The sequence below is a fragment of the Onychomys torridus genome, chromosome 15, assembly GCF_903995425.1.
Source record: "Onychomys torridus chromosome 15, mOncTor1.1, whole genome shotgun sequence".
NCBI classification, from domain to species: domain Eukaryota; kingdom Metazoa; phylum Chordata; class Mammalia; order Rodentia; family Cricetidae; genus Onychomys; species Onychomys torridus.
In genome coordinates, this window is record NC_050457.1 from 52,188,160 (window position 1) to 52,200,855 (window position 12,696).

At 40.2% G+C, this 12,696-nt stretch overlaps 1 protein-coding gene across 3 annotated transcripts in view; it reads right to left on the minus strand.

Annotated features, from left to right (window-relative positions):
* Positions 1–9,486: 9,486 nt before the first annotated feature.
* Cdh6 (cadherin 6) overlaps positions 9,487–12,696 on the minus strand; it is a 134,971-nt gene continuing 131,761 nt past the window's right edge. For 2 of the 3 annotated variants that reach the window (XM_036206953.1, XM_036206954.1), the window contains exon 12: positions 9,487–12,028. In XM_036206953.1, coding sequence (XP_036062846.1) covers positions 11,538–12,028 — 491 coding nt within the window. In that variant the 3' untranslated portion in view covers positions 9,487–11,537. The remainder of the gene's footprint in view (positions 12,029–12,696) is intronic. The other variant, XM_036206956.1, reaches the window with a different exon arrangement.

Genomic DNA, 12,696 nt, shown 5'->3' on the forward strand with positions numbered 1-12,696 from the left:
CATCTGCTTCCACATCCCCAGTGCTGGTATTAAAGGTATGTACTACCATGCCCTGGTCACCAAATTGTTTTGAAAGATGATAGGTGTTGGTGGATTCAAACTGAGGCAAGCAGTCTGTATTGAACATATTTATTATTTTCAACATAAAGTATTTGTTAAATATATATCCAATTGTGATTTTATGATATCTCAGAATTTTTATATAATATATTCATAAATCAGAAAATACTTTGTCATGTTCTGTTTGATTTATAATAAAGAAAAATATTATACCTAACACATAAACTAAGTAGTAAAGTATTCATCACAGAATAAGTATTCAGAATCATTGATGATCAGGTCAATTTTTAATATATTACTTAATTTTTTTAGATATCACAAGTGGATGCTTTTTTACAATGCCCAAGGCAGTAACAGAAAACTCTATGGTAATAAATTAGCATTAGGCTGGAAACTGTGACATTCTGAGATAATTTCCAGCTCTTTCTGAATCTTTGCGAAACTGTAAGTCATGGAAGAACCAGGTGTCTTTGTCAAGCTTTTCACCCTGACCTTCTGAGAATGAGAAATGAGGACAATGACATAAAAATACGATCAATACACTTCTGTCTGCTCATTTTGTGGTGAATGAAAGGACAGACAGAGAGGGTTAAAACAGAGAATTACCAGATTCTCTCAGTGTCCTAGTTAGGGTCACTATTGCTGTGATGAAACACCATGACCAAAGCAAACTGTGGAGGAAAGAGTTTACTTGGCTTGCACTTCCACATCATTGTTCATCATCAAAGGAAGTCAGGACAGGGACTGAAGCATGCAGGAGCCTGGAGGAGTAGCTGATGCAGAGGCCATGCAGGGGTACTGCTTATTGGCTTGCTCCCCATGGCTTGCTCAGCCTGCTTTCTTATACAACCCAAGACCACCAGCCCAGGGATGGCATTCCATAGTGGACTGGACCCTCCCATCTGTCACTAATTGAGAAAATGCCCTACAGGCTTGCCTACAGCCAGATCTAATGGAGGCATTTTCTTCCTTCCTTCCTTCCTTCCTTCCTTCCTTCCTTCCTTCCTTCCTCCCTCCCTCTCTCCCTCCCTCCCTCCCTTTCTCCCTCCCTCCCTCCCTCTCTCCCTCCCTCCTTCCTTCCTTCTTTCCTTCCTTCCTTCTTTCTTTCATTAATTTTTTCATTTGTTTTACATGCCAACCACAGTTTTCCCTTCCTCCTCTCTCCCTCTTCTTTCCTCCTACTTCCCATCTGTCTCCATGCCATCCTCTCCTCCTCCATTCTGAAAGGGGCAGGCCTCCCATGGGAGTCAACAAAGCATGGTATATCAAGTGGTGGCAGGACCAAGCTCCCCCCCCCCCCCCCCCCCCCCCCATCAAGGCTTGGGGAGGCATCTCAGCATGAGGAATAGGTTCCAAAGTGCCAGCTCCTGCGCCAGGGACAGGTCCCGATCCCAATGCTAGGGGACCCACAAACAGAGCTCTGGACCTATAGCAAGGGAGCCTGCATAGGACTGACCTAGACCCTCTGCTTATGGGTAGCAGTTGTGTAGCTTGGAGGTATTTTCTTAACTGAGGCCCCATCCTCTCAGATGACTTTAGCTTGTGTCAAGTTGACATAAAACTATTCAGCACACTCAGGAATCCATCTGCTTCCCCTCCTTTTTTAGGTGATTTACTTTAAGCTTTGGTGATGTCTCACCCAACTGTTGACATTGTCTCAATCTCTAAGAATTTTGCTGTAGTATCAGTGAACAGCCATAGCTGAGTTTCTGCTGCTCACAGGAAGTGGAATTGAAAATATAAAATAAAATCCAATTAGAGAAAAAGAGTAAAAAATATTTCTTTTAATTTATACTCAAAGATTTGTAGCTGATAACTTGCTGTGACTGTACCCACCTGATGGATCAGTTGGGCTTTCTAGGGGTATCTCAGCTGCCACACTATTGGGCTAAGGTCTGTCAGTGGGGCCCATGACTAGCTAATATTCCTTCTTCCTTTGTATCTGTGTCTGTCTCTGGGCATACCATAGCTATTTATATCTTAAAATCATTGAAATCAGAGCATGTACGAGCATCAGGGGACCCCTATAAGATTGGACCTATTTATACTTTCTCATGGAAATTGGGGAGGCTTAGGAGGTATCTTAAGATCATGAAGTTCCTTCCCAAGGGTATATGAGTGGTTAACATTTTCTGAGAGGGAAGGAGATTCTCTTATTCTATGGAAAGCATTTAAACTCTGTGGTTCACCAGCTAGACTTGAGTAGATTAGTTACTTGGGACTGTCATTAGTGTCCTATTTGGGCTTAATAGATATTTGCTCACATCGCCCCAGAAAAAGTCATGTGATACTGAGATAACCAACTTAAGGGAAAAGACTTATTTTTGTATTTATTTTCAATATTTTAGCTCATGTCACTTAGCCTTCTTGCTATGGGCTTATGATGGCTTGGTATATCATAGCAGGGGGGTTGTTGTAAAGGAGACCTATTCATCTCCTGGCAGCCAAGTAGAAAAGAGGGGGATGATGGATCCAGGGTCTCAATTGCTCCTTCAAGGGCATTTTTCCAATGGCCTAACTTTGTTCCACTAGATGCCACCAGCTAAAGGTTTCCTGACCTCTTAATAGTGCAATGGCCATTGGCTCATAGGCCTTTGTGGGATGTTCAAGATCCAAACTATAACACCTTGTACTTCATTCACAGCATCTGAATTGCTGAAGGAGAGACAGAAAGTGCTAATCCCTCTCCTCACGTCCTTTAGGGCATTGCTACTTGACAGGGGTTCAGTACAATTCATACGCAAAGTATCAACGTTGCATGATTATACTCATATAAACAGAGGTTTTGCAGATCTGGTGGAATTTGATATTTCTTGGGGATATTTTTCCTTAATAACACTGTTCCAATTTTATAATAAGAATTACATGGGTAATTGGGGTTAATAGACAGAAAGTTGCGTTTCAGGCTTTCTTTTTCCCCACAGAGCCTTTGGACTCATCTCATGGAGAGTATTGACTTTAGGGCCACGGCCATCATCATTAGAATTTGAATAAATAGAAAATTCCCCTTTTCCTCAATAAATATTCACTCAAATGGACATGCATACAGTGGAGAAAATGTGGGGTTCAGTGGCAGGACTGCAGAGTCTGCATTTAAAAAAAGTGAGTTTAAGTAGAATTTTTGTGATGGGGACTTACAGGCAAATGACCCTACGTACTTTGTTCATGAAATAGGAATGATACAGTCTAATGTGCAGATACTTTATTAAGTAATATAAATGGTAGTTATTTCTAAAGTGCTGTATAAAAGTAAGGCATTATTAGGCAGCTAAGCAAAGTTAAAAGCTTTAATAAAACCTATCCTTGACTGACTGTATGAAGGCAGTTTTTTTACTAATGTGCAAACAAGATATGTTCGCCTTTAAAAGTTAGGTTTTTGAGACTAAATGGCTTAGGAAGCAATAAAGATGATCTAATATGTCAAGGGAGACATTTTAAGAAAAGGAATAAGTATATTATAGAGAGAAGTAGGAGATGATCTACTTCTTTTAAAGAGCCATATCTATTCATAGCATATTGGGAAAAAGTATTGGATTCGGGAATCTGAAACCCAGAGAAGACGATAAAGAATCATGGTGTCATTGTTTAGTGGGGCAAACTATTATTAGTAATGGGACAGTAAGTCACATCAGCCTTGATGAAGGGTATGTGTCTGTGTTGTTTAGTGCTGTGCCTTGTCACACTGATCTGTGCCTCACGAGTAGGTGTGCACATGATTGCTGCAGAATGAGCATCCAAGTCTAGCACTTAATATCGGAACTGTGTGAACAAGGCTCACTGATTCCAACTTATGAAAGAAGATGAGAGCCAATTGTAACAGCAGGCTGTCTTTTAGCTTCTTAACCTATTGCAAATTTTGAAAACCCCAAAACAGAAGGCTTTTCCCAAATGTCAGAAGTGGCTAATCAACAAAACTTAATATGAAAGAGAACAGTGTCTTCATTAAGGAAGTTCATCTCTTAGGTTTGAGATAGAACATTGGCCAACATTTCTTTATTGGTGATGGATTCTAAGGGTATTCCTATGTGGGAGTCCAAGGTCTTAGGAAATCAATGAATGTGGCAGTTGATTAGCAATGCCTACCATGGTTTTTAACCTAAAATGAAGGTTGAACTTGTAAATGATTTCTGACTTTCTCTTTTGATGATACCTACATTACCATTGTGGGATGTGGTTTATTATAGTGATTGAAATTGGGGGGGGGGTTGGGAAAGACAGTGTGAGACTGACAGGAACTGAAGTTAGAGATGGCAAAGATTCTTAGTGCCCAGCAGCTACACATGTGCTAGTGTATGTATCCTAGCCTCTTCCTACGTAATTTGGGGCCATGTGGCTGATTTCTGCCTGCCAGGGATGTCTTGGAGGCAGTGTGCTCCCCAGGACATGAGAGGAAGGCCCTAGCTGCTCTCAAGTGAGAAATCAACATTGTGGAGACTTTAGACTTTTTTTTTTTTTTTTGGTTGTGACAAACAGGGTTGTTTTCTCCTAATCTTAAAAACGTAACGGAGAGTGGTTTATTATGACAAGTAGAAATGGCTCACCTGACTTAAATGTCTGCCTAGGCTCATGAACCATTTCTTGAAGACGTTACCTTGTGCTTCCTGCCTATCTTACCAGTTGGGTTAGGGAATTATGCCAGCATCCTTCAGTCTCGGTTGGCTCTGTCTATCCTTAGGGGTGCCACAGTTCTGAGGGTGGTACAGAGTTGGCAAGGTGAGGGTGCTTGAGCAGGAAGAAACTTGGCTCTAGAGCACAGTGTGTACTAGTGTGCAATATTCCTAGCCTCCCAAAAGTTTATTTCTAACAGCCTTCTTTCCTCCTGCAGGCATCTGTTTTTGAGTACATTACCTTCAAAAAATAACAGACACAAGGAAAACCAAACAATAGTGAGTTTCTGTTTGATTTCTTATCTCTTGTGGTGTTTTGAATGAGAGGTGTCTACAATAGGGTCACATGTTTGAACCCTTGGTCACTAGTTGGGTGGCCCTGTTTGGGGAGGTTGCAGAGCCTTTAGAGGTGGAGCCTGGCTGGAGGAAGTATGGCATAGGGGGGGGGGCGGGCCTTGAGAGTTTGTAGCCTTCTGGTTTTCTCTTCACTTCCTGTTTCCAGCTGAAGATGTGATGTCTTGGCTTCTTGCTCTGGCCACCTGCTGTCATGCCTCCCCTACCACTATGGCCTCTCCCTCTGGAACTGTAAGCCAAAAGAAACTCTTTCTTCCCTAAGTTGCCTTTGGTCATGGTGTCTTATCACAACAACAGCAAGGTAACTAATACCCCTCTCTTCCCAAGAGGAGGGAAGATAATTCTGGTCTGGCTTACTGTTGAACTTTCCACAACACAGTGTGTTCTTAACCGAATATACATGGAACCCACAAATGAATAAGTGAAAAACTCCTTGGCACAGCTATGAATTCTGGTAGTCAAAAATAATTATCAAACAGCCTCCACAGAAATAGGAGGCAGCTTAAAAAAGAAGATGTGAAGCGTTGCAGCTCCAAATGGCCTGAAAACATCTCATTTGCTCCACAGATCAGGATGTTGGATTTTATTCTTATTTTACTCCAAGCTGGCCTTTTCTTTTTCTTTCTCTCTTAAGTGGTAGACCCACGGACCATTGTTTCTGAAGGAACGAAATAGAGGATGTAGGTTTGGAAGGGATACAAATATAGAACTGCCAGTTTCTTTCTTTTCTTCTTTTTTTTTTTTTTATCTGAAGCAATTACTGTATGGACAAGCAACCTTCTCAATACAGGGACACTATAAATCACAGCAGAATTCACTGTGTCCCAGCAGTGTGATGCACAGGGCAGCACTATTGCTCTAAATGACTGGCTGGGAGAAATGATGGTTCACAAGCTACTTACTGCGTAACACATTAGGTTTACTTAGCTATCCAAGAAGTTGAAATACTGGATTCAGAATGTTAAAGTATGTCAAATATGCTAAAAAACAAAACAAAACAAAACAAAAGCAAAAACCTCCATGATGACAAACAATAGTTGAGAGAATTGGGGAAAAAAAAAAGCAAGTTAGAAAAAAACAGTTTATTTAAGTAATATCATATAAATAACGTTACAAAAATTGATTTGCAAAAGGCATATTTACTCTTTGTGAGAAATCACTTTTTAAAGTTGCATTCTTTTCAAATTTATAAGACTAAGAAAAGAAAACCAAATAAAAGGAGCCATGTCAAGGAGTGTGTTATCTGTCATTTGACTACAACATAAGGCCCAGCCACACTGAGCTAGAGGGTCACTATTTCCACCTCATTCTTCTAACACAGAAAAAACTTTGCCACATAAAGTGTGAGATTACAAAGGTCTATCCACCTGGACATATGGACGAAGCCAGCCCGATTGTTTCCATCCACCCTCTCCTCTCGCTGAAGATATGAACAGACAGAGGACTCCAGCCAGTTGGTCTTCAAGTGTGGCATAAACTTCAATTTATACTTGAATTATTTTTTAATTAAGTACAGTTGGTACCAGAAGCCTTTATTTTCTTGGTTCAGGAATCACAAGTCACAGGAGGAGAATGCTAAACTGCCTGAGCTTGGTATGACCACAGACGCACACAGCGTTTATTACAAGGCCCACTCTGATGTGGCCTCCTTGTAAAGCAGTGAAAAGAACCTCAAACAGAACAGCACAGTGGGTTTGCAGTGTTCCTGTGTTCTTCTGAGCAGATCTATTAGATGTTTGCCACAAAAGCATTCCCCGTGAGTGCTGAGTGATTCTACATATGGATATTTTTTTTTAATAAACACTAAACTAATAGATCATAGAAAACTAAAAGGTTACAGAAAGTGCCTCAGATATATTTACATAAATAGCATAGCCTCACAAGAAAGACCAAGCTCTGATTACAGCGGGATGCTTTTTCTACGACACTGAGTCCATGCCTCATTTGTCAAATAACCTCATTTGGAAGGAAATTTGAGTTTGTGGTTCATGTTCCCCCCCCCCCCTCCAGTGGAATCAAGCAACTGGTAAAAGATCTTTTGAAATTAATCTAATAAGCTGGTGTCTTCTCAGCTAAGTGCCTCAGTCCCTTCTGAAATATGGCGGGTAATAGTGTTTGTTTCCTTTTGACATCCTTTAACGCTTTTGTCTGCCGGCTCTGTCAGGCTAACATTCCCCCCAAATTAAAAAACCGAGAATGCATCATAAATAAGGTATTTCAAAACGGGGAGATTCAAGATTGTCTCGGCAATGCTTAAATTAAATCGATGATGCAGAGACCATAAACTCCTGGCTTTGAAAATGAGCTATTTCTTTATTAACTTTAAACAAGTGTGTGAGCCACTGTACTGGCTTTATAAGAGGTTATTGCTTTTTGCATTGAATATAGTCGCAGTCTGGTATTTTTAGTAGAGAATTATCCCTTTTGAAAATTATTCCATGAAGACATTGAAGGAAGATTTAAAACACTGCAACCATGATCGTCTTTGAACTCTGACAAGACTACCATGCAATTCCATCCTCTAGAAAAGACACATGCTTGTCAGAGCTTAGGCTGCAGCCCATCTTCCTGAAGACCCACACACCAAGAATTCATCTTTCTGCTCTTATCTGATAAAGAAGATCGATATATTGTTAATTTAAATACAGTGAACTCCTTGTACCTTGAGCCCACTTCTACAATATGACAATTCAAAAATGATTTCATCTAGATAAAGTAAAAATTAAAGTAACACTAAAATGAGTGTTTTTTAAAATAGAGGACGTCCTTCAAAATGGCAGAGATTTTGAGTTTTTAGTGTATTCTTCCAAAGTAATTATGCTGCTTCAAACCTAGTAACCAGGGGCTGAGAGAATTTATTTGGGTGGCTGTATTCCCAAGGACAAGGGATTTGTTTGATAAGGACAAGCATCTCATTCAAATATTTAGCTTGCACCCAGGAATCAACTCTCCACTTTCTAGCTGTATGCTTCTAATGTACACAGGTATGCAAAATCTAAGAGTGCCCTGTTGGCATTTCATAAATCATGAACCCCTACTTCAGGATAAAGCCTTCTATGTAGACCATTGTTCAGGAACACAGGGCACACAGATGACATAATGGAAACATTAGGAAGTTAGTTTGACTTCTCAAAACTTGGATGCGTCTAAGTTCCAGAGTCAGTCTCTTGTATAACACTTTGGGAAGTGGAAATGAGAACTAAGCCACATATTTTTATCCTGAATTAAAATGAAATCACCAGCTTTGTTCCATCTGAAAATAGAGTGATTCTCTAGCCGAACCTCCAGAATGTAAAACCAGGGAAGCTGTATTTACAGTGCTCAGATTTCCTCTCCTAGGGTTTTAGGAGACTGTCCTCACCTCTTCCCCATTTGATTTATTTACTTATTTGAGGACAAATGTTTTCAGATTTCCGGAAGAAAGTGGATGTAAAGTGAGGAAGTTTTAACCTCATGCACAATGGCTTAAGACTCTTTAAAATCTCAGCTTGTTCTAGGAAGCATTGTAAAAGAAAGTTTCTGTTGAAAAGAGGCTAAAAAAAGTTAGACAGGCGTCAGTGCTCTTGAAACGATGCTTTATGCTAACCAATCTACTTAAGTTCAACAAAGCAAATTTTAAAGTTGGACCCCTCCCTTCCCCCACCAGCCTCATTGCCTGTGTCTAAGACCAAGACACAAACGATACAAAAACTAAGCTGAAAACTACTTTCCCGCTCCAGAACAAAACTGCACATTAGCTTAGGACTTATCACTGAAAGAAATCTGTCCCTGGGGATGCTCTTGGCCTGGTATTTTAGTGGGAAGAAAAACTACACAGAGAGCTAGTGCTAGGCTTCTCATTCTTTGCATGGTGATTCTTAGAGAAAAGTGTTTATCTGGAGTCAACACCTACAGGGTTCGAATAATCCAGTTTCTTGTAGATTTGTATCACCAACAATCTTTGTGATAAGACATTAAACAGTTATTCCAATATTAAGTTATACTCATCTATTCTTGGCACAATGTGTGGTTTGCAGGGTGGGATAAAAATGCTTTGGCCAATTACATCTCAAATAGCTTCACTTACTTTCAATATATACTTGCACTTAGAGGGAGAGGTCAACTTTATCCCAAATGTTGGAAATCGCTGTTGTCAACTCTTAGAAATTTAATTTAATTAGAAATAACCAAATTTCACACCAGAAGCTCAAAAGGGCAACTTTTGATGATACCTTTCTTTTTAAGAACTGTGTTTCTTGGTTCAGTTTGTCACATGATGTAAGACACAGGATAGAGTAATTCTAATTTTACAATAGATTGTGCAAGGTGCTGTTTTCATGCTATATAGTAGCTCTTGCTCATTCTCCTTGGCTATCCTTTCCAGTACTTACCTGTGAATATAATACATACGACCCATTTCAGTGAAGCCATCTTGTAGTATTTGTTTGCATTCCTGTGTGTGTGTGTGTGTGTGTGTGTGTGTGTGTGTGTGTGTGTGTGTCAGTATGCATATGAAGAACTAGAAAAATAAAACCCTAAAAGGTAGAAATAGCCCAAGCATGAAATACTTGTATAAATACAGTAGTTCAGGGCATTTCATCACAAACAGGAGAACGTTCAGAAAATACAAAGGGCAATAAGATTGGATTGTAAATTTTTTAAAATGTAATCCAGATTCCACATTTCTCTTGTTTTACAGGAGCCACCTTTACTTCCTGGGCAAAAACTATTTAAAATACAACTAAACAACAGTGTGTTTCTAAATAGAAAATATGTTGATAAAACATTACCCTTAAATGGAAATGATGCTAAGATTATCTCTATAAAATTAACATTAACTGAAAATAAATCCCTATGACTAAGAAGAGAAGTCAGCACATTCTTAAGTATATATTATCTATGTATATACAGAGCCTTTTCAAAAAGTTTTCAATGAGGATGTTTTCATTACAGTACTTTGGAAATTTCTGATGACTGCACGGTGTGAGATCCTAATGAGGAGAGTCATTAGAACGTCCATATGAAATAAATGATTTGAACCTGCCAGAAGGATTAGCTTGGTTCAGTTGGATCCCCTGGATAATAACTGACTAAGAGAGCCTAATTGCATAATTAGAGCGAGAATAGATTGGATGGATTTTCTATTACTTTTCTGTTTTAGTTGAGACCATCACTTCATCATCAGTTCAAAGACGAAGATGGCATTTTTGCCACAGAAGCCACCTTCCAAACAGTGGGGGAATAAGACTGCTTTGGAACTCGACTGCCACTTTAACAAGAGCCTTAAGCATTTTTGCTGAAGGCAATCCCAGCTCTTCTTTTGTGAGCATTTCAGAAACATGGAATGCAGGTTTTCACCAACTTCTCAGTGCCATTACTGTATGGGATGTCTCCGAAGGCAAAGGGCAGGGATTAGGTTCAAATGTGGCTGGTCTAACCTTCCCCTTTAACTCTAGGGTGGGGTAGGATATTTAATCTAACCTTCCTAAGTCAAGTTAATTATCTAAGAAGTATTTGAAGAATATGAATCATTGTACTTTACACTGCTACTCTCAGGTAGAGCAGGATAATAGAGACAACTACTACAGTCAAAGAGTTACCGTTTGCCTCAGAAAATTCTCTCAAGAACTTTTACATGATTAGACTTATTTCTCACTAGCTTACTGATAGTTGGAAGAATTAAGGGATTGGTGATACAGTGGATGGCACAAAACGTTGGCATTTACTAAATCTTCCCCTTGTTAACGTTTCTTTAGCTATTTCTCTTTTCCCTTTGGTGCGATGGTGACCTTTCATGTTCCTCACATGCAACAGATCATGAGTGTCAAGGAATCCAGCCTTGCTTTTTGTTACTGTCTGAATGTTACCATTTGATTTGCTTCTAATTCATTCTAAAACACGGAAGGATTTGATGTTACCAGTGGTCGCTGGTGCCAGAAACACCCCTTCCAGCACAGACAGGATGCCCCAGTTGCCACCTTAAATTCTTTGACACGTACACTCTTACAAACCCTTCCGTAGCTAATTATCTCCTCGAGAGTTGATAGACCAAGAACAATTCCCCAATTGTTGCCTCCTTTTGCGTTTTTCTTTTATACTAAAGCTATATTATTTTATCAGTAAAGTATGATCCCTTCCCCCAGTAGCATGGGGAGCATACAGTTGGAGCATTCAGCTGACCTGAGGCCATGAACAAAAGTAGTGTCCAGGCCAGCAGTAAGGAGCGTGTGGCCAACCTGCCCTAAGAGAACAAGGGAAAAAACGCTGTCCCCTCCTCTCTTCCCCCGCGTGCCTGCTGGGCTAACTTGGTTAACTGCATGAACTAAAAAATAAAAATTTGCCTCTTGGAAGCTCATAAAAGTGTACTAGAAAAAAGTCTCTAACATTGGATCCGCACGGACTGCAGCCATTGACTTTTGGAACGGGTATAACAGAGAACCCTTCACGGCATAGTGATTAAATAGAAAGGAATAGCCACTTCACATATTCCAGTGTCATATTGGAAAATGAAAAAAAAAAAAAAAAAAAGGCAACGGATTAGGAGTCTTTGTCACTGTCCATCCCTCCGTACATATCCGCTAGCTTTTTGAACCGAGGGCCCCAGTCACTCAAATAGTCATAATCTTGGTCTCCGTCTGTGGTCACTGACTCCAGCGAGCTCAGCGAGTCGGCCACAGAGCCGGTGCCTTCGTAGGCATAGGTGGCCAAGGAGTCGTAGGGCGGGGCTGTGGGATCTGTGTCATTTTCCTTTAACCTTTGGTTAATGAAATCTCTGACATCCGTGTTGTCGCGAGCTGTTGGAGTCCGTCGCGGTAGAAAAAGAGCCTCAGGCACAATGTCCCTGCGCGACTTGCTGTCCTCCATGGCTTCAGGGTTCCTCAGGGTTCCGATATCAAAGGCCTGGGTGTCCTCCTCTCCGCCACCTTCGTCGTTGTAACTGACAATGTTATCTCTGATGTCCTCTTTGGAAATGATCAAAGGCTCTTTCTTTCGCTGTCGTCTCAGAGCTGCGAACAGCACCACTGTCACTGGAAGCAGAACGTAAAACAGAAGGAAAGGACAGTTAATTTGCCATCCAGTTAACATGGGGAAGAAGCACTGCTCCAACCCGCCGCTCTAAAACTTCACTTGAAAATGTAGGCTCAGTTGTTTGCCGGGCGTTACCGACGCATTTGTCTCTATCTATTTATCAGATATGGACCCCAGGATGGAGTATTTTAAAGAAGGTTAGACTTTAACCAGATGATAAAATGCCATTATATTTTGTCAGCACTTCCTTACTTTTTCCCCCTTTGAAAATGCAAACTACTTTCAAGGTAGGAAAAGTAATAATAATAATAATAATAATAATAATAATAATAATAATAATAATAAATGTTTTTTGAGCCATAGAGAAAGTATTGTAATAAAAGTGCAAATTATGCCAAGCACCTAAAATGCTCCCAAACTGGTTATAGAGAAAAGGCTGGCACCTTTGGAAAGTGTTGAAGGCTTTGCATAACTCCACATTTAAAATAACTATTGCGCTATTCCTTCCTCGTCCCCCTACCCGAGAAGAGTGTAAAATTAGTTTCAAATCCCAAGCAGAGATGTGACTGTTTGCATACCTTCCCACATACAAAGAAAGAGTAGTACAGATAAAACCCCTGAGAGACCCAGATTCCAAAAGCTACTCTGGGCCCCAAGCTCAACCAAT